Raw genomic sequence first — 26114 nt, 5'->3', positions numbered from 1 at the left:
TACAGTAAAAATGCAGAAACCGAACGTCTGTGTTTGGTTCCTACAGTAAAAATCCAGAAACCGAACCTCTGTGTTTGGTTCCTACAGTAATAATCCAGCCACCGAACGTCTGTGTTTGGTTCCTACAGTAAAAATCCAGAAACCGAACGTCTGTGTTTGGTTCCTACAGTAAAAATCCAGAAACCGAACGTCTGTGTTTGGTTCCTACAGTAAAAATGCAGAAACTGTGCCTCTGTGTTTGGTTCATACCACACATTCCAGAAACCGGGCCTCTTTTTAGTTCTTACAGTGAAAAAACAGAAACCGAACGTCTGTGTTTGGTTCCTACAGTAATAATCCAGAAACCGTGCCTCTGTGTTTGGTTCCTTCCAGAAACCGAACGTCTGTGTTTGGTTCCTACAGTAAAAATGCAGAAACTGTGCCTCTGTGTTTGGTTCATACCACACATTCCAGAAACCGGGCCTCTTTTTAGTTCTTACAGTGAAAAAACAGAAACCGAACGTCTGTGTTTGGTTCCTACAGTAAAAATCCAGAAACCGAACGTCTGTGTTTGGTTCCTACAGTAAAAATCCAGAAACCGAACGTCTGTGTTTGGTTCCTACAGTAAAAATCCAGAAACCGAACGTCTGTGTTTGGTTCCTACAGTAAAAATCCAGAACCCGTTGTTCTGTGTTTTGTCGTGTGATTTTCATTCCAGAAACCGAACGTCTGTGTTTGGTTCCTACAGTACAAATCCAGAAACCGAACGTCTGTGTTTGGTTCCTACAGTAATAATCCAGAAACCGTGCCTCTGTGTTTGGTTCCTACAGTAAAAATCCAGCCACCGAACGTCTGTGTTTGGTTCCTACAGTAAAAATCCAGAAACCGAACGTCTGTGTTTGGTTCCTACAGTAAAAATCCAGCCACCGAACGTCTGTGTTTGGTTCCTACAGTAAAAATCCAGAAACCGAACGTCTGTGTTTGGTTCCTACAGTAAAAATGCAGAAACCGAACGTCTGTGTTTGGTTCCTACAGTAAAAATCCAGAAACCGAACGTCTGTGTTTGGTTCCTACAGTAATAATCCAGAAACCGTGCCTCTGTGTTTGGTTCCTACAGTAAAAATCCAGCCACCGAACGTCTGTGTTTGGTTCCTACAGTAAAAATGCAGAAACTGTGCCTCTGTGTTTGGTTCATACCACACATACAGTAAAAATGCAGAAACCGAACGTCTGTGTTTGGTTCCTACAGTAAAAATCCAGAAACCGAACGTCTGTGTTTGGTTCTTACAGTGAAAAAACAGAAACCGAACGTCTGTGTTTGGTTCCTACAGTAAAAATCCAGAAACCGAACGTCTGTGTTTGGTTCCTACAGTAAAAATCCAGAAACCGAACGTCTGTGTTTGGTTCATACAGTAAAAACCAGAAACCGTCTGTGTTTGGTTCCTACAGTAAAAATGCAGAAACCGAACGTCTGTGTTTGGTTCCTACAGTAAAAATCCAGAAACCGAACGTCTGTGTTTGGTTCCTACAGTAAAAATGCAGAAACCGAACGTCTGTGTTTGGTTCCTACAGTAATAATCCAGAAACCGTGCCTCTGTGTTTGGTTCCTACAGTAAAAATCCAGCCACCGAACGTCTGTGTTTGGTTCCTACAGTAATAATCCAGAAACTGTGCCTCTGTGTTTGGTTCCTACAGTAAAAATCCAGAAACCGAACGTCTGTGTTTGGTTCCTACAGTAATAATCCAGAAACCGTGCCTCTGTGTTTGGTTCCTACAGTAAAAATCCAGCCACCGAACGTCTGTGTTTGGTTCCTACAGTAAAAATGCAGAAACCGACCGTCTGTGTTTGGTTCCTACAGTAAAAATCCAGAAACCGAACGTCTGTGTTTGGTTCCTACAGTAAAAATGCAGAAACCGAACGTCTGTGTTTGGTTCCTACAGTAAAAATGCAGAAACCGAACCTCTGTGTTTGGTTCCTACAGTAAAAATCCAGAAACCGAACGTCTGTGTTTGGTTCCTACAGTAAAAATCCAGAAACCGAACGTCTGTGTTTGGTTCCTACAGTACAAATCCAGAAACCGAACGTCTGCGTTTGGTTCCTACAGTAAAAATCCAGAAACCGTGCCTCTGTGTTTGGTTCCTACAGTAAAAATCCAGCCACCGAACGTCTGTGTTTGGTTCCTACAGTAAAAATCCAGCCACCGAACGTCTGTGTTTGGTTCCTACAGTACAAATCCAGAAACCGTGCCTCTGTGTTTGGTTCCTACAGTAAAAATCCAGCCACCGAACGTCTGTGTTTGGTTCCTACAGTAAAAATCCAGCCACCGAACGTCTGTGTTTGGTTCCTACAGTACAAATCCAGAAACCGAACGTCTGTGTTTGGTTCCTACAGTAAAAATCCAGAAACCGAACCTCTGTGTTTGGTTCCTACAGTAAAAATCCAGCCACCGAACGTCTGTGTTTGGTTCCTACAGTACAAATCCAGAAACCGAACGTCTGTGTTTGGTTCCTACAGTAAAAATGCAGAAACCGAACGTCTGTGTTTGGTTCCTACAGTAAAAATGCAGAAACTGTGCCTCTGTGTTTGGTTCCTACAGTTAAAATCCAGAAACTGTGCCTCTGTGTTTGGTTCCTACAGTAAAAATCCAAAGACCAAACCTCTGTGTTTGATTCTCGCTGTAATTCTGAATAAGGATATACGTATAGTGTCTACTGTTACTATGTATAGAGATATGTTTTGCACAGTGTAAACATCTGCAATCTGTTATATATATTATTTCCCACATCATTATTCACATGTATCTTTTTCTAACGTAGTCAGGTCTGTGACAACAAAATTCTTAATACCCCTATGCCTTATGACTTATTCTGATCTATGTTTAAACATAATGAGTTCTGGAGGGATACTGAGGTAGACAATAGGATATATTTTTCGTGAATATGTAAACACAAACACCTTATTTTATTCCCTTGATCGTCAGATATACACGTGTACTTGACGTTCAACTAAAATTATCTGCTATATAAAAAGCACAAAATCTCCTGAATTATGGGGTTAATGTACACCCCCATCTAGATTTTACACTAGTCCCAGAATGACGGAACAATTGTATGATGCAGTTAAATTCATTCTTTGCCTATACTATCAAGATTTGTATTAAATAGTGCTATTCATTTGTGTGTATTGTGTACAATTTTCAGATAATTTCGTTTTTCAACAAAAATTTTCAAAACGAGAGTCTAGTGTGCTTATCACCGTGACACATTTACCAGTTTGTGTTATTACAAGGGACCTTTTACAAAAGGTGTGATTATGCTGCGTTTCACAGACTTATATGAAGGCGAACTCGGAAAAGACCTGGTAAGACTTTGTGTAGCTATCGCTCAAACACACTACTGTTTCAGTTGCACGAAATCGTCAAAACATCCCTAAGAACAAATAAAAATAAAAAATAACATCATTGTTATCTTTTCAATCTAACTGACCAGGACAATGTTATTTATTCGCCGGACAAAGATGGTCGTCGTTGAGTCGACGCAAGCCCCCAGTGAGACAAAACAAATTAACCCCACACTCGTAAACAAAGTTAATAGCTCTCATTGATCTGTCTTCAGTGGCATTCACGTTAAAAAACGAGTGTATGCATTGTGCATTATAGTAACAACTGTTTCACCGGGATGTACAATGCTCTTTAGTTTGCATCGCTGCGTCCGTGCTTTAACACTGAAATCATCATAACATTGTGTTCTAAACTTAAAATTTAGCTGATAAATGAATGGTACTAAGTACCTCTAATATAAGATGTGCAAAATCAAGTTATGAAAACTGATTACGTCGTAGATGTACTTCTACTCGATCGCGAACGTAGTAATTCTACATGAGTCTCACGTAGAAAACTTTCCAGCGTCAAGCGTTTTGTACTTCCAGATTTACAACCAATGAAAATATCAAGAAACGTTTTTCTGAAATATCTGTTAAAAGTTATGTAGATGATGAAATTAAAAATGGGGCTACATGATGTTATAAACAATGTGTAATGTGTGTAGACATACCAGGAAGGAGTAAACAAGAGTGAACACATTCTAAACTCCAGACAAGAAAATGTAGCACACATATATACAACCAAGGGAAATTCACACACCATAAATGCTAAAACCACCCAAAGTGTGATCACAGACAGGGACCGAGACGAGTTGCGGGTAGACGATGACGATGCGGTCTTCAACGACCTTGACCTCTGTAATGTTCTTAGAATAGCTGGTTCGAGACAAATAAGAATGACGAACGGAATAAAAGTAAATAAAATAGGGTGTATATACCACAACGTGAAGTTGGATATCACTATACTGCAGGCCGATACTGTCACATTGGCATTGTAGAAGGATCGTGTTTCGATGATATAGTAAGAATGAGAATAAATTTGAAAAGCTAAATATATACCTGAACATAGAAAGGAAAATAGGATGAATATCATGGTATTTTTCTTAGAGCAGATGCGCTTTGCCACAAATGGATAAACAACACAAATATATCGATGACCAGCAAGTCCAACGATAATATAGTTAGATGTATAATGAAAAAACACCGGTAAAAAGTTGTACATGAATGTGTACACCTCACATATTCTGTAAGGGAGATAATCATAATAATCCTCATAGTAAAACACATACACACTGATAATACCCATCATCAAGCTCGACAGCATGTCGCACACGCATATACTCAGCAGCAACATGTGCGTAGAATTTCTTAATTTGTTCTTCAAGAAAATTCCTGCACTGCAAGTATTGCAAACAACAACAATGCTGACTAGAATCGGTATTATGTATTTGTAAAACACGATAACTTGTAGGTTACTCATTTGAAACAGAACTGGAAAAAGGGTGTTTATCGGAATCATATCAGCCCCTAACATGGTCATATTAACAGTAGTGGTATTTGTTGTGTTCATTTTCATTAAAGAGTCAACTACCGTGAATTTCCCCTTGTTAACAAGTTGTTAAACAGAGATATACAGATTGTCTTTTTCTATTAGATTCTTTAAAATTATTAAAACATATTTTAGATATTCAAAGTCAGAATTATCGCAATATTGCAAAAGTGATTATAATAACAATTTATCAATATATTAGAATATCTTGGTAGTATGTAATATTATCGTGTATGTTTTAAGTTCAGACAATTACTAAATGTTTACATATAAGGTCTAAACGAATATTGATATCGTTTGACCTTCACTCTAAACAATAATTGTATCTACCGCTTTAGAAAACAGCTTTTAAATCAATTCAAGTGCTTTGAAAGTTCTTTTGTAATTAAAACAACCATTTTGTGCATTGACTAAGAAATTCGCAATATTCACAATTAAATCTTTTACAAGCGTTTTGACTCTTGTACTTAGATTTCTGACGTCAAAAACATGTACTTGTAAAAAAAAAAAAGTGATCAGACACCAAACACAAATATAGCAAATATTATTTATCATCCCATAAATAAAGTTGTACTAACTTATGTTTCCTAGATAAATATTGTGTTGCTTTTTTGTCTTGGCCGATTTCACTGATCAATTCACATAAACAAAAAATAAATTGACTGTACAAAGATGAACCGCATCGACGTTTGCGTGATATGACCGATGGTGACTGTCTATGTTGAACAATGATCGCACAGAACCCTGTCTTGCTATCCACAGCAAACTTGCCACAATGATCACGATGACATCATCAATCTGAAACATAAAAGTCTGTATAAATCACAGGTTAACTCGTGTCCTTATTCAGAACTGCATTGTTCGTGCACAAGACATCCATATACACTAGTGCTAGTACAAGACCTTGTTTAATGATAATGGTAGCTCATTAAGTAACAAATTGTACGTAATTGTAGGTTTACAAGAAATCCTCGAAGTAGTTCAATTACAACAACTTTATTACCTTTCCATATGTTAATAGGATCGGACTATAGGCTATGCCTGTGTACGTCTTTTTCAAATCTAGTGCATGAATTCAATCCATTAAATTAGGTTGATTAAGTTAAAACAGGTAAGGGGAAGTACCTATCAAATTAATATAGTGTAAGTGAGTTTTGAAAAAAAATATAAGTAAGCAAATAATACTAATTTGTCGATAATTCATCATATATAAATTTTTATTTAGTTATTTAATCAATAATAGTTATCACGATAAGAGACTCCTTCGAATTGGAGGCGACTTTCGACATGTCAATGGAGCAACGCTGTTAATAATCTAGTAGGATGGCAAGTATCAAACTACTCGTTGGTATTGTTCTCGAATCTCTGTAATATCAACGAAAAGGGAAAGTTTCTGTAAACGTTGATGTAAAGCAGTAACGAAACAGTGAAGTGACGGATATTTGATCCAGGGTTTCTTCTGAATTCAATTTGGAATATTTCGTTTACACTTTACCATTAATTAAAGTGGAAAGACTTGAGTCCTTTAAACTTCGGCACATGATATTCAAAAGCACTTCCGCAATTCGATAACTTCCTATATAGATTTACTGGCAAAGTGATAATAAAATAAAGGAGGTAAAATATTTTATGCAAAGTAACGATGAACGAATAAGCAGTATATGTTGGAGTAATGGTTTAGATCGAGAGCTAGCTGTGCTAACGATAAAGGTGAATTTTGATTCAAATGTTCTAAAATACAATACAAACGAGACATTGGGGCTTCATTATTTATCTATATTTAGATGCTATATAATTGCCTTAAATTTCCCTATGATTCATGCTTTGACACTTCCCAAGTGATAACCTTCGGTAAATTCCATAATCAAACCCTTTATCGTTCATCAATGTATAAGTAACTTGTCGAACAATTTACAACAAAAAACAGATGATTTGCACCTTTCAATAAAACGTTTTAGTGCAGGCATGAGGATGATATGACGATATGACAAGTTTCTTACTTAAAAGTACTATATCCTCTATGTTCTACTACAAACCGGAGAGAAATTTTATATAGAAGATTTGAAAAAAAAAAAAAAAAAAAAAACAAACAAAAACAAAAACAAAAACAAAAAAACACACCAGCACTTTTCATACAAATTTAGATACTGATACAGCAGAGCTACTTATTGAATTGAATTGCACTTTAACGAAGTTTTGAAACCTAGGAGGCAAGTGAGGAAAATCTGAAGTTTTCCAAAAATATCAAAATCTAGTTGAGAGAGAGAGAACAAAAAACATCAAGATAATATCAAGATGGCAACATAGTCATAATTCAAACGCAAATTACATAAAACTAGGACAAAATATGTCCAAAAGATTTACACGGAGACTCCTGAAAAGTACAAGGAGAATAAGACAAAGTGTTCGGGAACAGTAAGTGTCTTCTGCTTCATGGCTATGAAAACCTTGGTATTGGAAATAGAATATTGTTCTTATATATTTAGTATGTGCAAAGGTACACCAGCCCAATAATTAAATGATGCTTGCAATATATCTGCAAGGCATTGGATATATAGCTAAGTATCAACAGTCTCTGTGATGGGGAAGTGGAGTCAGATGTCAAGTGAATCAATGAACAAGACATTAATTAGAAAAAAACAGTTGTATGCACATTGTAGGTGTGCTCTGTAACATTCTCCTCTGTCCACCTCATCCGTGTTTTAGTTTCCAGACTAAAACACAGGACTAAAACACAGATTTGTTGTTGATACTAGATGTTTCGTCTTTTGACTCTTTGCTATTGTTTGTAATTAAAGGTTGAGGAAGCTATCGGTTCAAATAAATATCAGGGTGTAAGAGTATGAAAAAAACGAACTGTTGGAAAACTTTGAGTGGGGTATATTAAAGGATTTTGAAGTTCGTATTTTGATAAATTATACAGCGTCATATACATTTAGCTGTTTCTTTGGAAGGTGACCATGTAGTTATCGAAACGTCACGCTCAAAACTTGTAATGGTTATGCTACAAGAACTTCTATTCTATTCGTTTTTCTAGGACAAAACGAACCGGATAAACGAACAATATCTTAGATCAGAAATGTGATTTAAAAAAAATCTTTACACTTACCTTTAAGACAGCGTGGCCATGTACACGGAACTACGAGACAATGAGTTCCGTCGTTCCCAGTATAAAACGGAAATGGCTGTATATTGTATTTCTGTATATTTCAACCTGTAAAATGAAGGAAATTGTTTGAATTTTAAACAGGATTTTGTACTTTTCACTTCATTGTAGTGTAAATGAAACAAATATAATTTAACTGTCTTATATTTTCAACATTAGGGGCACACATGTATATGCATCACGTGATGTTTCTCTAAAGCCTTTAGAAAACAGTAATAATTGTATGCCCTTTATATTAATGTGCGCCGTAGTGAAGGGAACCAATCATCGTTCGTATTGATTAAAATCCAATTAATAGAAATACTGATTCCAAGCTTAAAAAAAAACTGAACTGTCCGTACTTTGTCTATTGTATATAACACGTATGTTGTTTCTGCGATTAGAAGCTACATGATACTTCTATTAATTGGTGATATGTTGCGAGTATAGATAATACTGAGCGGGTTGGACTGAGATCTAGGGTCAGAGATCGGTAGTTCGTGGTCTATATAATAGATGGTACAAAATTAAACATCTTTCATTACTTCTATTTGATGACATATTAAAATATAAAAATAAATTAATATAAAAAGATAAACTATAAAAGAAATATAAACATTAGAATACATAGTACTTACTTTCTAGGCGATATTTTCAACATCTGATTGTATCCTATGTGATGGAGTGTGAATGATATTAAACACTGTCCCTCAATATATGTTGATAAACAAAAAAACACTCTCGAGCAAAGAAATAGAAATTCTCCGCCAGCGTAAGTACTCTGGATATGTTGTCAATAAATAGGTTAGCATGGCAATTATAACCAGGCTTAACACGATTCATTATTAATAAGGTTTCCGTACACAATAGGTAACAATATTTGGAATTGTTTATACATTGTGGTGACAGTAATAGCTTTCTAAAGGACATCTGATAGTCAATTGACCTCTAGACTTCGACGTCTCTCTCTTCAAGCCCATTCAATCGTTATTATTCGTTACATTGTAAAAATATCGATTCTGTCATAAGGTATTTTATAACGATAAATGGGAAATCAGCTTCAATTACGTTCGCTGTAAATAGGTTTTATTTCCATGTTTCGGTGACTCCATCTGACAGGGATATTATGAGAAACATTGACAAATTGAATATGGAACAACGTTATAATTGTACTGAATACAATCTTTTATTGTATTCTTTTTATTTCGATGGCGAGTTATTCCATTGGACCATCTAAATATTTATAAGATCACAATCTGACCTCGTGACTATCCTGTTTTATTTAGTTTCATTTTACGTTTGTTGTTCTCTTTAAACATTGTTTTACGGGCATTGATACATACGATACGTGTTGGCGTGATATAATAAATAAACAGAGAAAGCAAATAAATAAATAAATATTAAATAGATAAATAAACAGAATCAATTCCATTGCTTTTAATATTTCATCATATTAGAATGTGTTTTATATCATAGTTACATCTGTTTCACGAGGGAATCATGATGCCATGAATTCCTAACAGATTGCCGTGGTCTACTCCCATGTAGGAAATTCCCTTACCTAACATATGTGATGTCCGTGAGATGGCACTGGGGCAAAATAATTTTAAAAAAATAGATTAATTGTTTGTCTTTAAACATTATACTGTGTTGATTGTGTGACAATGATCGTCCAATGGCAAAACAACTAAATATTACATACGGTACTGTCAATGCTTCTCTCCGTCTGAATTACAACTATTTTGTGCAGTAATAGAGATACAATATATCAATAACATTTCGTACTTATTGAAGTCATTCTATAATAATCACACAGCCGTGTATGGCTTATATGATGATACGGCGATATAATGGCGTTTCATGATATCAATCACGTTAACAATGTTCTGACGTTTACATTATTGATACGTTCTTTTATATCGACGGTAACAAATCATTCCAGCATTTATCCTATTCAGATCAAAACGGTTTGTTGACAGCTCTAAATGAAACATTTACTACTTGACTTTCTCTTGAAATGATTCAGTATCGAAAAATCATTGAAATTTAATTTTGTCTTTCGTATGTCATCACATCTGGTTTTTGACATTTCTTTCGACCAGTTTTGATTTTTTTAAGTCACATGCTAGGGTTCAATCTTTTAGGAAACATTTCTAACGAGTCCTGGAAGGACGAAACAGCTGTATGATGCAGTTAGATTCATTATTTGGCCCTACTGTATCTAACTCTAAATTTATATAGAAAGGTGATCTTCATATGTCTACCTTTCGTAAAATCCTTTTAGTCAGATTGAAAGCAATGACTATCTTCTTTCATCAGTGTATAGTAATTTGTTCTAAACTCGTATGTAATGTACAAAACTTGTACCTTATACTTTCTTGACATACAATATAATTCCATTATTTAATCAACCTTAAACTGTTAACAGTTAGTAGTCATATGTTTGATCAAATATTACATTTTCTGTAGTGAACTCTGACGCATTTTGAGCAGCGGAGCAAAATTTCAAATTTCAAAAAGATATGTTGTCGATGTATGCTTTAGCGACTTTTCGTTGCAATCGATGCAAACACAACAGACATGTAGCATGATGATACATACCTAGTATATGTTATGACGATGTGTTGTGCCTCTATTAGTAAAAGATAAATATGAAATGAATTGTAAACCATTATACAAAAGACATACACGTCAATAGCTCCTCTCAAGACAAATATAGTGAAGTAAACTTCATCATACAGCTGTTGTAAAGTAAATTTCATCATAAAGCTGTTGTGAAGTAAACTACATCATAAAGCTGTAGTGAAGTAAACTTCATCATAAAGATGTAGTGAAGTAAACTTCATCATAAAGATGTAGTGAAGTAAACTTCATCATAAAGCTGTAGTGAAGTCAACTTCATCATCAAACTGCGTCATAAAGCTGTAGTGAAGTAAACTTCATCATAAAGCTGTAGTGAAGTCAACTTCATCATCAAACTGCATCAGACAGCTGTTGTAAAGTAAACTTCATCATAAAGCTGTAGTGAAGTAAACTTCATCATAAAGATGTAGTGAAGTAAACTTCATCATACAGCTGTAGTGAAGTAAACTTCATCATAAAGCTGTAGTGAAGTAAACTTCATCATAAAGCTGTAGTGAAGTAAACTTCATCATCAAACTGCGTCATAAAGCTGTAGTGAAGTAAACTTCAGGATAAAGATGTAGTGAAGTAAACTTCATCATAAAGATGTAGTGAAGTAAAGTTACCATCATTTATGTCTCTCGGCAAATTACCGTCATTTATGTCTCTCGACAAATTACCGCCATTCATGTCTCACGGCAAATTACCGGCGTTTATGTCTCTCGGCAAATTACCATCATTTATGTCTCTCGGCAAATTACCTTCATTAATGTCTATCGGCAAATTACCGCCATTCATGTCTCAAGGCAAATTACCGGCGTTTATGTCTCTCGGCAAATTACCATCATTTATGTCTCTCGGCAAATTACCGTCAATCGTGTCTGTCGGCAAATAACCATCATTTAAGTCTCGTTGCAAATTACCATCATTTGTGTCTCTTTGCAGAGGAGTAATACACGCCATGACGTCTCACAAAATATGATGGTACGGACTCAATGGTCATACAACGTTAATAGAAATCAATTTTAAATTGTTTTTGTAGAGCACATAATTTTAAAAAACATCCATCTCTAATATCATGTTTTTTATTGAACAATTCACTGGGATTAATAATTAATCTATAATTATTAATGTGTGGGGTTCAATATCTCTGCTTTATAATGAACCTAATCGTTACTTCAGTGAGGCATTTGCGACATAGGGATCTGAAGACTACTGTTGACAGCACCATTAGGATTCCAGCCATCATTCCTGGTCCACGACATCTAAGCTTATCTACACCCTAATCAGTAAGAAACGTTGTCTCCATCAGCCCTGTCATCTCATAATAGCTGGTTATCGTTTTGTGTCCACATCAGCCCCACTTTCTGAACTAGCGTCCATACTACCTATGCAGGTAACCCCTTGACAGCTCTGTTCGTTTTGTCTACACTAATCTACAAGCTCTTGATATTTGGCAGCTTTTCCTTGTCTCACCTAACCCTTCCACCTGTACTATTACATATAATTTCAATTTGGTTTACCGACAGATATGTGTAGACATTCATTTATTGACATAAAGTCAGTCTGGGCCTGATTTCACCTCGCCATAAACACATGGGTTTGTTTTCGTATGTCAGATCTACTTCAATATATAATTGGGGTCATGTATAAAAGACCCTGGATTAATATTCTATTACGCGATCACACCTCCTTGTCAAGTGTGATCATCGTACAAGGCCATGTGAGGATTAGAGGTATTGTAAACACTGAATAAATAAAGCACCGTCCGCTTTCACGAACCGAGTCATTTTGATGGATGTATTATAAACATAAAACCAACACAAATCCGTGCGGAAATAAATGTTGCTTCTCATCTTGCCATCGGGTTGATCGCAGCTATGGAATGTTGTACAGTTATTACTACTCAACCGCCACTCAAGACACATTAGTACTAATACGTGTATATCATATACTCAAGTTTCTTGTCGATAGTGGCAATTTAAGAATCATGTCCGGCGGGTGTACTTGGTCTTTAATGAAAGAATTTCAAACATCAACGACAAATCATTTGATGAATGAGATATGACAACCACGCACTGTTCATTGGATTTCCCTAGGAATTTTAACAGATTTACTTATATGAAATTTGATCATTCCGTTTTAACAAGAAAAACCTATCTCGTTTAAAGAATTGGAGCTGTTTTAATTCAATCTTTCTGTTTTGTGATGTAATCCCCCAATTCCCCTGGAGGTAATTAGTGGTACTCGCAGGATTTACACGTGTGCTAGAATCTCGTGTGACTGAAGAATGTAGAGAGTGTCGTTAATATCATAACTAGATTACCAACCCACCGAGATCCTAGCCGGAAAATGGAGGAAAAAGAGAAGAAAATTATAGACAGGAACGAGGAATTGTTAGTCCGGAATATTGTTCTCACTCCAGAATTTTACGAATTATTACAGACTTATAATGTCCTACCGGTTACCATGGTAACGGATATAAGGGTAAGTAATTAACACGAACAATCGTACATCATTTTGCATCAGTACGGTGTTCTACTTTATGAAACGGATCGATTTTCAAGCAGATTAAATAAACCCACAAGGATTTTCATGAATCTCAATTTAGAAGGAACAAATGTAATATTCTGTTTATCGCATAATCAGTATTGTCGAAGTATTTGCGAAAATACGACTTTCTTCTGTTTTTCAAATTGTCAAACGTCACCGTTATGTATGTAATGACTTTAACGAATGAAAATGTTTGACTCCAAAGTCACGATATCCTGTGTGTGACGCGATTTCCTTATTTATCAAATCGCGATAGGTTATTACAAACATGTAATATTTATGCGTTAAAATATGACATGCCTTCGGATGCATTTACTGAATAACACGCAGACAGTCATATGATAAATATATATATGTGAATGATATATCGACTTTCTAGTACTGATTACAATGGTATAATCATCATACAGAGAAAGGAGGCGGGGCTTGTTGTTGTAATATACGTTATCTACATAGAGAATACATGGTCAGTATCTTAAAATATAAACTTTATTTTGGCGAGGGTGAAGTATTCGGACAATGACAGCGCCAGTTGCAGGTGTATATATATATATATATATATGTGTGTGTGTGTGTGTGTGTTATGGCATTCATACGACCATGTCATGTATATCGCAATACAAAATTGTGACGTCATAAATAAAGCCACGTATTAATGACGTCACATGATTGTCTCGGTTGTGAAAAAAATACCGCCAATGGCAAAAGAAGTCTATCTTATGAGAAATTAATTTGCGAGTTTTCTTTTATTTTTTAGAAATACATGTTAAATGAGAACGTCGCCCTTTTGCGCTTTTCATTCCAGAAGGCGACATTCGGAGGTTTTTGCGTTTATTCACAACGAACGAAAGAACGTGAGTTTTCGCGTTTTGAACAACACGGAAAGGCGGCGTTCGGGGAAAGGGGGTTCAGGTTATTCATATCAACGCGAAAAAGCGAAAAGGCGAAAAAAGTAACACGAAAAGGCGAGATCTTTATCATAAGTATAAAACGGCGCCATTTCGAGTTTATTTGTCACCTTTTCGCGTAGAAAATTGAAGGCGAAACCCCACAGTTCGACAGGTTTTTGTGTCAGAAACAACGCGAAAAGGTGAAAAGGCAATAAATTAGCCACCATACTTAATAGTGAATTCTTCCTTTTTAACTTAAAATGTCACATACTGTATATGATGAGATATAGATGAGAGGACATCCGTCCCTCCAAACCCCTATTTCATCTGACAATTAGGTCGGAAACGCGTTTTGACTCGTTTGATATTAATGATTGAAATGGGAAATTGATTATCTGTATATAAGATGTCAGTGTGATTACCAAGAGTAATGTAAATGACAAGACGTTTAAAGATTTAAAGATGTTCCTTCCATTTTCAATCAACTTATTACAACCTGTGATATCTTTAGACAATTTATATGCTTTCCGCAACATTCGTTTTCGAACTAAAATCGAATTAATTGAAAGCCTGCTTTGAGTGTAGTATGATTTGGTCCTTTTGAGGTATGAATCACTCGGGGGTTATTTGTAAACATTATCATATTTATTCATCACGTTGTTCGCAAGTTTATTGACATAAAGATAGAGACCAAACACAGATCGTTTTTTTAACTGACGGATGTTAAAATACAAATGGTCCCTTTGATCACCTATATTTGTCTGTCCTTAAATTCGTCCGAGTATATCAATAACCTTGTCATACATCGCCTATATCTGTTAGTCTTTTCCTGTATGTGACCGTGTCATTTACAAACATCAAATATCAAGTTGTAATTCCAATATTTAAAATAATTATTTGTTTGTTTTTATTTTTCAATTTCCATGTAATACATACATTTGATTTATTCATTATTGAACTGAATTTCCTGGCCATATGGGTGATTCACTTTGCATGTCTACTTACGAAAAATAAACTTATCGTACACGAATGTTCTAATTAATGTTTAAAGATATATTAATGATTCATCGTTAGCTGTGTTAGTTCCGAACGTTAAGGTAACATGTGGTTATAATACAAATGTATGATGACAATTATCCCGCACGGACAATAGACAATTTAAATCCCAGTCAGCCAAAAACGGTCTACCAAATGCACAGGTGCACAGCGCGGAGAACTAAATCGTTAGGTGTCAGAGTAATGATGCTTGTCATTAAGTTACAAATCGGTGACATTTTAATCAATTAAATCTCGTTAAATCTCGTTAAATCTAAACTTTATCATTACGAGTAATACCGAGTTGTTTGGTAATCTGTGGAATGACCTCTTGAAGGTGACTAAATGAGAAAATAGAGAAATCTGAGAAAGGACAAGTTTTTTTTGTTTTAGCAAAGCAAACGATATGGTAGTTTACCTCTCAATATTGAAACAGGTCGTTTTGATAAACCACTCGTACATTTAGAGGTTCGAATGAGTTCTTACTATTTCAATAGCTTGACCGTGATCCATTATATAGTGATGTAAACATTTTTATTTGACTGTGTTTTTAAATCTTTAAATTCGTCCGATATATTTGTATTTCAGCTGCAGTTAGTTTTGACAAAATCAGCTTATATTATGTTTAAAAGACTCATACAATATCAAATATTTTATATTGCAAGAATATTATTTCCGTAGAGTAATAATATTTCAGCTACAATGGTGTATCATTAGTCAACTCTGGCTGGTAATATATAGTTTTTGAGATTTGCACTTATTTATTTAGCTATATACAGTATATTGATTGATCGATTGATTGATTGATTGATTGATTAATTGATTGATTGATTAATTGATTAATCATTGCTCACATTTCCTTCTTAGAAATGAATGATTCTTTAACGAAAATCAAAATAGTCACGACATGGATTTTGCGTTTGATAAGCTCGATATCAGTTAGCTAAAGAGGTGGGGACGTTTAAGTATTTATTTCAATCTGAGTCGGAGTACATGACATCAGCGACAAATCAACATATCAAATTTTTTTAGTATATTTGCAATGTCCTTTCATCCTCCAGTTTCAGAAACACACAAATATAGTAAATCGTCTGTAAATACAGACTTCCTTACGTCTGTACTGGCTTTATTCAGTTTTCTGTTTTCATCTCTTGTCTTCTAAAAATATATATGTAGCAAATTAAATTTGATGAAAATGTATACTATTGTAGATAAGTTGTGGTAACTTTTGTCTTCTCCCATCTGAACGAATTAAATATGTTTACATCAAATCGATACAGGTTGATATTGTATCTGAAATCAAGGAATTATTTTTTTGTCGTCAAAACAAGACCATGGCGGTATGTATCCCGAGTCACAGACAGTATCATGTAAATAGCTCGCTAAGTAACGTGTAAATATCAAGGGTTGAGAATACTTCCGTAAACATGTGCCTAGTCTGTGTTTACTTACGATCTGTATGTAAACAATTCGGTCATGGCTGGCTACAATGTTTCAAAAACAATTTCCTGAAAGATTGGCAACAATTCGCCCAACACACATTTCTGTATTACCGTTCTGGTCATTCAGGGAGTCCTCTTTTGAGACAAAATTGCGTCGTTCTCCTTGTTATGTCGTGATATAATGTTATTAAAATATTTAACAACATTAAGTTTATTGATTGTGTTACGGAATCCATTCTATAAACAGTGATATGTATGCCAACAGTTAAATGTTTACATTGTATCAGAGCTCTAGATTTATATTTTCTCTCTGGTGCGTTAAAAGAAGACAATTTTACAAAATATCATACATGGCAGACAGGATGTTATAGTTAAAATACAATACTGGTATAACTTAAATACATTGTAGCATATAAATAAAAAATAATATCTAATTGTAAATGTCAATAAGATTTGACTTTAATTTCAAACATACAATGGTAATGGAGTAGGAATACAACTATAATTACAATCTGGATACAGGTTTAAGTGTTAAGTACACAGACTTTCGACTTTTTTAAAAGTAGCTCACCCTAGTTCAGGGCGGTTGCAAATCTTAAACATACTTCCCTTAGTAGTAAGACAGTAATTTGTGATTTATTTATGTCTATAATTAGATACTATAACATTATTACATTGAAATAAATAGTGATATTTATCCCAACTATTATTATTACATTGTAATTGTAATACTATAAAAATAATAGATTGCACGGTATGTTTCTCGGATCATGTAAAAGATAGGGCCAAACACGATAGTGTATATATATGATTCAAGTATGTATCGGGTTCTTAGTAAATACTATTGAAGTTTCATACGAAATCAATTTGGATTTTTGGCAGTGTACATATGATATATCAAAGAATCTATGAAGAGAGCATTTCTTAAGTTTTGATAACTTTTGCCCGATCCCCTTGTCGTTATTCAGACAATGGAATATGTCAAAACTAATCTACGAAACCGATAAATCGTGATTAAGAACGTGACAATGAAACAGGACCATGCACACAAAATATATTTATTTAAATATCCAATAACGATATTTCTATTCAACGAAAATCATGTGACATCTTGGGATATGAATTAGAATTGTGAAGCTTTGTACTGTTCAAAGTTTTTCTAATGATTTCGACAAATTATTTGTCAACTTATATAAAATCTGATGGCCGTATTTGATATTACCGTGTCTTGTGTACCACTATCCTAATATATCATAACCTAAAATTTTTGATGTATTTACAGTCTATAATCAAACCTGATATACGATGTGTATAGGTAAGTGTTTACAAGTTTATGTTCGTATAGATAAGTAGGCAATCAATCACTCCGAGAGATATTTAATATTTGTGTAAACAGAAGAACTCGTCACGCCTCCGTTTTTACTGGATCAAAGACAAATATGACCTTAAAGTCATATTATCCAAATCCCCATGATATGCCGACGATGCACGGAAAGACCTAGAATAATATATGTTCTAGTGAAATCAAGAGTATGATATAATTTGAATAAGACGTTTTATTAAGGAATCTTGTAGCGGCGCTTCTTTCACGCCATTATAGATTTATTTTTTTAAATCAAAGTTTGATAAAGCTTTGTTTAAAAAAAAATATGCCTAAATTGGCCGGAAAGTTTGAATAAAATAAAGTTTGATGAAGATTTGTTTTAAAAATTAAAACTCAAATGGCGGGATAATTTGAATAAAATAAATTTTGATATAGCCTTGTTTTAAAAATTATGCCTAAATGGAGTGACACTTCTATCAAAATCACAATATTCTCATCTCTATAATATGTTCATGTCCCACCATTTCTGTTTGTCATATTTTCTCATAATTCTTATTGAAAGTAAATGTGCCAGAACCGAAATCTATTCATTTCGATTTATCGTTAATAAAAACAAAGGGCTGGGTGTTGTTAAACTCTTTAAAAGAGTTCCGCAATCTTTAGGACGGATTGTACAGACACAGTTCATATACTAGAGAACACATTTACAGACAAAGGTTTTTTGCAGCAACTATCCGAATCATAAACAAAGGATTCTAAAATAAAAATGGACGATCACATATTTGGGATGTTTGTCTAGTGTTTATCTCTTTTCTAGTGAAACTTCTCCGGCTGCAACTGTAGATAATACTTTTGCTTATACATATCATACCTTGTTTTCCTGAACGACCGTAGTATCAGAAATATACACGTGAATGTATAAATATATACTTGTGTACCATACACTGTAGTGTCTGATATCACATCTGATTCATCAGACATCCACAGCAGTGTCTGATATCACATCTGATTCATCAGACATCCACAGTAGTGTCTGATATCACATCTGATTCATCAGACATCCACAGCAGTGTCTGATATCACATCTGGTTCATCAGACATCCACTGTAGTGTCTGATATCACATCTGATTCATCAGATATCCACTTTAGTGTCTGATATCACATCTGATTCATCAGACATCCTCAGCAGTGTCTGATATCACATCTGATTCATCAGACATCCACAGTAGTGTCTGATATCACATCTGATTCATCAGAAATCCACAGTAGTGTCTGATATCACATCTGATTCATCAGTCATCCACTGTAGTGTCTGATATCACATCTGATTCATCAGACATCCACAATAGTGTCTGATATCACATCTGATTCATCAGACATCCACTGTAGTGTCTGATATCATATCTGATTCATCAGACATCCTCAGCAATGTCTGATGTCACATCTGTCTGATATCACATCTGATTCATCAGATATCCACTGTAGTGTCTGATATCACATCTGATTCATCAGATATCCACTGTAGTGTCTGATATCACATCTGATTCATCAGATATCCACTGTAGTGTCTGATATCACATCTGATTCATCAGACATCCACTGTAGTGTCTGATATCACATCTGATTCATCAGATATCCACAATAGTGTCTGATATCACATCTGATTCATCAGACATCCACTGTAGTGTCTGATATCACATCTGATTCATCAGACATCCTCAGCAATGTCTGATGTCACATCTGTCTGATATCACATCTGATTCATCAGACATCCACAGCAGTGTCTGATATCAAATCTGTCTGATATCACATCTGATTCATCAGACATCCACAGCAGTGTCTGATATCATATCTGTCTGATATCACATCTAATTCATCAGACATCCTCAGCAATGTCTGATGTCACATCTGTCTGATATCACATCTGATTCATCAGACATCCACAGCAGTGTCTGATATCACATCTGTCTGATATCACATCTGATTCAGCAGGCATCCACAGCAGTGTCTGATATCACATCTGATTCATCAGACATCCACAGCAGTGTCTGATATCACATCTGATTCATCAGACATCCACTGTAGTGTCTGATATCACATCTGATTCATCAGACATCCACTGTAGTGTCTGATATCACATCTGATTCATCAGACATCCACAGCAGTGTCTGATATCACATCTGATTCATCAGACATCCACTGTAGTGTCTGATATCATATCTGATTCATCAGACATCCTCAGTAATGTCTGATGTCACATCTGTCTGATATCACATCTGATTCATCAGACATCCACAGCAGTGTCTGATATCACATCTGTCTGATATCACATCTGATTCATCAGACATCCACTATTGTATCTGATATCACATCTGATTCATCAGACATCCACTGTAGTGTCTGATATCACATCTGGTTCATCAGACATCCACAGTAGTGTCTGATATCACATCTGATTCATCAGACATCCACTGTAGTGTCTGATATCACATCTGATTCATCAGACATCCACTGGAGTGTCTGATATCACATCTGATTCATCAGACATCCACAGCAGTGTCTGATATCACATCTGATTCATCAGACATCCACAGCAGTGTCTGATATCAAATCTGATTCATCAGACATCCACAGTAGTGTCTGATATCACATCTAAGACTTGAACCCGGTCGTTCATAGACTAAGTAGTGATAAGGGAAATTTTTCATATGTAATTTTGAGTGTCAAGTTTGCGTTTGAAATTTTTGGTTTTTTTTAGAGGCAACAATCTGATTTTTTCACTGAGCAGGTTAACAAGAATTAACCCTTGATCAAGCGGGATGTGGTTGTTATATCATATATAGTGAAGGGTTACCTACTATCTTAGTACCTCATTGCTTTTTGTAATGAAATATAGAGTTTTTATTCCCTTACACCGGAAACGAATAGTTGCAAAAAACGGCTAGCGCACCTTTATTCTGATTGTTTTTTCATCTTATTTTTGAAATTTCCAGTTAGATTTTAGTAATGGAAGGTTTAATACCCTTAAGCAGGAAATGAACAAATCGTAAACATATCGGTATATCTTAAACCTGATTAGTAAGATCTCTATTCATTTTCGTTCTTAATGTTCTGTAGACAAGTTTCGAGAACATGCGTCTCAAACCATGGACACAGTTTGTTAAAATTAATTAAAGAATTCAATAGCACGTTTACATTCCCGCTTGAAAAGGATGTTTTGCAGGTCAAGATAATTGTTTAACTAAACAGAGGAGGTCGGAAGGCCATAGACGGTATTGCCCTATACTAGTCTGATCATACATGGTTTTGTGTTTTTCCCCCTAACCTCTTTGATCTCTCTGCACCAAGTATAAAACGTTGTCTAAATATTGACAGTATTCAAATTACACCGCGCGAATGTGCCATTCCCGCCCGAATTTCTAAATTTAAATCCCTGCAGTCGTAAGCCTGTAAATATCAATTACATCGCTGTTCAATCAGAGTTTTGATAAACAGTAAATTTATCACTATAATAATTAACGTAAGAAAGTACAGTATTATCCGCGATCAGGAAACGGAACTCACCAATCAGAAGTTCATTTAATTTTCTTAAATTTCAGACTGGAAAATCAAAAGAGGAAAAGAACTGTCGACTTCTTAAAACATTAAAACTCCGGGGTTGTGACGCCTTCAGAAAGTTATGTCATATTCTAAGCCTCACGGGACACGCCTTTCTCGCCGACCATCTTCACGAAGAAGGTAGAAAGTATAAGCTACCCTCCATGATGAAGTAAAATCAAGACAGAAATAAAAGATTTGTCGATGACGTATTGTCCAGTGGAGATAAGATATTTTTCAGCGGTATTCTACTATCTATTAATTGTATTGCTGTCATTGGTGGTGCCCGACGTAACGGATACCTTTAAAGCAAAACGTTACAGCCTCCTCAGTTACGTTCTATTCTTCTCCCTAGACGTCCAGGAACTACATCTATATTCGTTTGTCCCAGAGTGGTTCAGACAAAATATGAGTAGAAGCCGCGCACCTCCCGAAGAATGTCCATATGCAGCTTTTTTTTCACGGGATATTTCCTCTTAGCGTTTATCGGGTCGTAGGCACGAGAGCCTACATGTAGATTGGGGCTAGTCATGGATGAGTGATTTAAGGCTCCCTTTTGGGGCTAACACACACACACGCCCCTATTATTGAACTTCATTCAAAACATCCATCTCGCCACAACGGTGTCCTAGATCAACAATGGTTATATTCATTGCATGGCTTCTGAAGCAGGGCATTGCCACTGTGCTGTGTACGACATGTGCTGATTGCATGCACACTTTGTGATACACTTACGTCTTCATTGTGGTCATGATTTGGCCGTTTTAGTTCAATAGTTATGACCGATGTGATTTTTTTCTTCAAATGTAGGTCAAAGGTCTCGGTCAAGGTAAAATGGTCAAAATTTTTGTGCTATCGAAATGGTCTTGTCACAAGGAATGCACATGCCAAATATGAAAGCCATACTTCTTACAGTGCAATATAGGCAAAGTTTAAGTTAACAAACAAACAAGCATGCAGCACAAAAACAATATGGCCCCGATCTTCCGATCCCGGGCATAAATATTCCGGATATATCTCGACCCTTTACTTGTTGGGGTATCAACGACGAAATCTACGGAACACAAGTTCGTTTTTGACAAGTGGTGTTTCAAATGATTGAGATCCTGAAGTAGCTTGAGAGGAGAATGCTTTAGATATTAAAACGTCATAACCACAAAAACACGATACATTATACAAATATAGATAATAATGTACGGCTCAATAGCCTCAACCTAGATTGAATTTTAAAACATTATATTCTTTCTCTTTTTTGGTAAGAACTGCATATGTTAATATTATCGTTATATTTTTTTAGAAACGGATACAAAACTACTACGTTCTGAAGAGTTCTTTGGCAAGTTTCCGACTGTATTCAACCACATCAGTGATGATATAAAAACCAAGGTCCTTCAGTATCTCGAAACAAAGGTAACTGTCAGCTCACTTTATAATCCTCCTTTAAGAAACTAATAGCTAAGTCCCCCAAGATTGACTTTAATTGATAATGGGGATGTTGCTTTCGTCTTTAGTACAATTCTGGAAATTTATTTCTACACAGTCATGCCATCATCGAAACTTTATGACAAAAAAATGTTTTTGTTTATTTCTTTAATAATTTTTCATTTGTAGCTGAAAGAAAAGATGCTTGTAAATACATGGGTAAATTCTACGTCGGAGAGGAGTGAACTCATGGAGTCACGCAAGTTAGAATTCGAACACGAGAGGGAATTGAGGACTAAAATGGAAAAATACAAACGGCAGGTTCGTCATGGGCCTTTTTAAAACGAAGTTGAATATTTCAAAATTCCTTGTTATATATAATATCACCATTTTGTTTTTTCTTCGTCCCTATATTCCCCCTATGATGTATGTGTCTGTCGTCTAAATTCTACTGTTTCCTTCGTTTGCAGCTGAGCAAGGCAGTTGATGATTTAGCTTTAGCCAAAGACGAACTAAAACAGAACAGATTGGACATGAAAATACAGTTAAGAGAGGTAGAAGAATCTGAGAAAAGGTTCAAACAAGAGCTAGGAGTACAATCTCGTTTCAATGCAGCAAACAATAGTTCTGTATTGAGACTAAGAGAACAGTTTACCACGGTTAACACCAGGATTCGTCAGTTAAATTGTCTGATTAGCGATTTCCTTTACGACCACGTGGCTGAAACAACACAGGAAAACACTGTAACTGGTGCAATGTTGACCATATTGGAGAAAAATATACGAACACTGATGGACAAAGCTGACCAGCATGCCGAGACGCTTGACCGTAGCTCCAACGAAAGAAACACTATTCTAAGCTTGCTCAGGAAGCCGATGTCGCGTTCTGAACCACTTTCGGAGATAGTTCGAAAACATGTTGAAAAGGAAAACAAAACTAAACTAGCTATATGTCAAGAAATGGAGAAGCTGAACGAGAGTTTGCGAGATGTTGGCGCAGGAAGTCTTAGGAACGGGGGTTCCTCAAATTCGGTGATTCAAACGACAGATCTCAAATTAATTCGTAATATGATAGCAACTTTCAGAGTAGAAGCAGAGCATCTCAGAAAAAAGCTGAACTGGAAGGACGCAAAGATTTCTGATCTTGTTGAGGAACTTCGACAAAAACCTGTTTCTCTTCGACCAATAGAAGACAATCCCCTAGCTACTGGTGACGTGTTTTTCAAGTCGGAGCGTGAACTACCTGCGCATTCAGAACCAAAAGGTGGCTTAGCCAAATCCGATGGAAAGATGATAGATAGTTTAACTAACCAGGAAAAGCCGACTCTGTACTCAACAAGAAGAGACAAATGGTCACGCGAAAGCAGTCCATTAAAACCCATCTCCATTGTTACAGAGAGCACTGACGATAATGATACTGATGAAAACCAGTCTAGGTTAATCTCGTCTGCTCAGAGGAATGTCAATATAGACGACAACAAGTCAACATTACAACCCATTGATAGACAACTTAATCAAAACATCATCATTCCTAGATCTCCTCAAGTACAGACATCGGTAGATCATACAAATATCGCTACAAGGAAGAAAGACGGCGACACTATGGCTATTCAGGAGGTGACGTCATATATGGAGGAAAAAATTGCTGAAGGAAAGTTGCCGCCAATTGTACCGAACTCTTCCTACTTGAACTTTGAAAACGCCCCATCAATCCAAAATAAGACGCCTCAATCGACAGAGTTACAATAATAATTGCTTACATGTACTGAGGAGACACGACATGCAGTTGTATTTAATTGTATCCTGTAAGTTTTACCACATACTGGCTGTGAGTTGTATAAACTGATACACGAGATTATAAGAAAACTAAAAATCAGTTTTGTTTCTCTTTTCATTTTGTCTTATCTAACTTTTTCTCATAATACCGTGTCCTTATGTCTTAGTAACAGAAACATTGGATACTAGAACACTGTCATGTGTATCGACGTGTCGTCAAACTTTACATAAAGCGAAAGACTTTTTAATCAGATATTGAAGGTGAGGTTTCAGATATTATGAAATAAATTGATAAGTCTGATGTTAAAATATACGGTGACGAGTGTCGTAACATTTAAGGCGAAGAGATTTATATCGCCACCGTACCCCTACTGAAAGATTATAGAAACCTTGTCAAAGTTTGATCAATATATCAAAACATTCAGGTTAAGAGATGTATGGTTATTAAAGGTAAACCAGGTATTGTATTGTACGAGTTATGTGTTTTCAAAGTCATGCTTTGATCAGTCTGTTAAGTTTTATCCAGCTGTTCGCCCCACTAATGACCAAACTGTAGATGTATGGGTCTTATTGGTCACCGAGTACTTAATATTAACTAGCTGTATGCTAGGATTCCTCGTCCACCCAATGTCTCTTCAGCGGAATATATCCGAGTAAATCTGACACCCGACTTTGGGGGCTGTGTTGAATAAATCCCCAAACGTGTTTCCATCAGTAACTTCAATCTGCCTAGATTCATATTAAGCTTTCAACATTCACCCATCGAACATCCTTCTTTTTTTCTTCTGTATTTAATTTTGGTGGCCTGAAAAAAAGGCGGAGACAGAGAGGATGCTTAAAGGTCTGCTCCTTCCTGGTTTATGATAAAGCTGCTTGTTTAGTCTCGTAGAATATCGACCAATTTGAAAATCGGTTCTGAAGATAAACCAGAGGCTGGGTATCGCTTTCCTATCACCATTTCCTTTTACTCTGCATTACCGTCAACAATGCAGCACTACTACTGATTGCCAAGACAATAGACCAAACGTCATGTATAGAGAAGAGGATGTAATGGATTGCGGTTCCAACAATTGTACCTTGGGTCATGAGATAAGACCTCGTCCAGTATGACTAGAATACTTATGTGTCAGACGAAATATTTATCTTGTTTCATCACCAACTTATATCATACAATATCGGCATATAATGATGTGGCAAAAAGAACGATCTCCACCAGTACCCTCTGGACTTAATTATACATACTTAATGTGGCGCAATAGAACTTCAGCGTAAAACCTCTCTTTAAATTAGCGCACTGATGAATTAGCGCATCCACGGGAATTGCAATGTAAACAAAAAACAGACACTGCATTTGGCGCAATATTTCCTTCGCAAAAAGCACTAAAAAAGATTACCGCT

At 35.7% G+C, this 26114-nt stretch overlaps 2 protein-coding genes across 2 annotated transcripts; one reads left to right on the top strand and one right to left on the bottom strand.

The window, feature by feature from the left end:
* Nucleotides 1-3809: 3809 nt before the first annotated feature.
* LOC132556837 (sex peptide receptor-like) lies at nt 3810-4931 on the bottom strand. The gene has a single exon (XM_060221274.1). It carries the CDS (start codon nt 4929-4931, stop codon nt 3810-3812), a length of 1122 nt encoding a protein of 373 aa, XP_060077257.1.
* Nucleotides 4932-13029: 8098 nt separating this feature from the next.
* LOC132556836 (uncharacterized) lies at nt 13030-24689 on the top strand. The gene is made up of 5 exons (XM_060221273.1): nt 13030-13164; nt 21522-21660; nt 22817-22929; nt 23131-23262; nt 23412-24689. Exons 1-5 carry the CDS (start codon nt 13030-13032, stop codon nt 24687-24689), a joined length of 1797 nt encoding a protein of 598 aa, XP_060077256.1.
* The last annotated feature ends 1425 nt before the right edge of the window (nt 24690-26114 follow it).

Source organism: Ylistrum balloti, unplaced genomic scaffold (genome assembly GCF_031769215.1).
Source record: "Ylistrum balloti isolate Yb309-2 unplaced genomic scaffold, AGI_CSIRO_Ybal_v1 Utg370594, whole genome shotgun sequence".
Classification (NCBI taxonomy): Eukaryota; Metazoa; Mollusca; class Bivalvia; order Pectinida; family Pectinidae; genus Ylistrum; species Ylistrum balloti.
The sequence above is the reverse complement of the archived record's forward strand: the minus strand, read 5'-3'. Positions and strand labels throughout refer to the sequence as shown.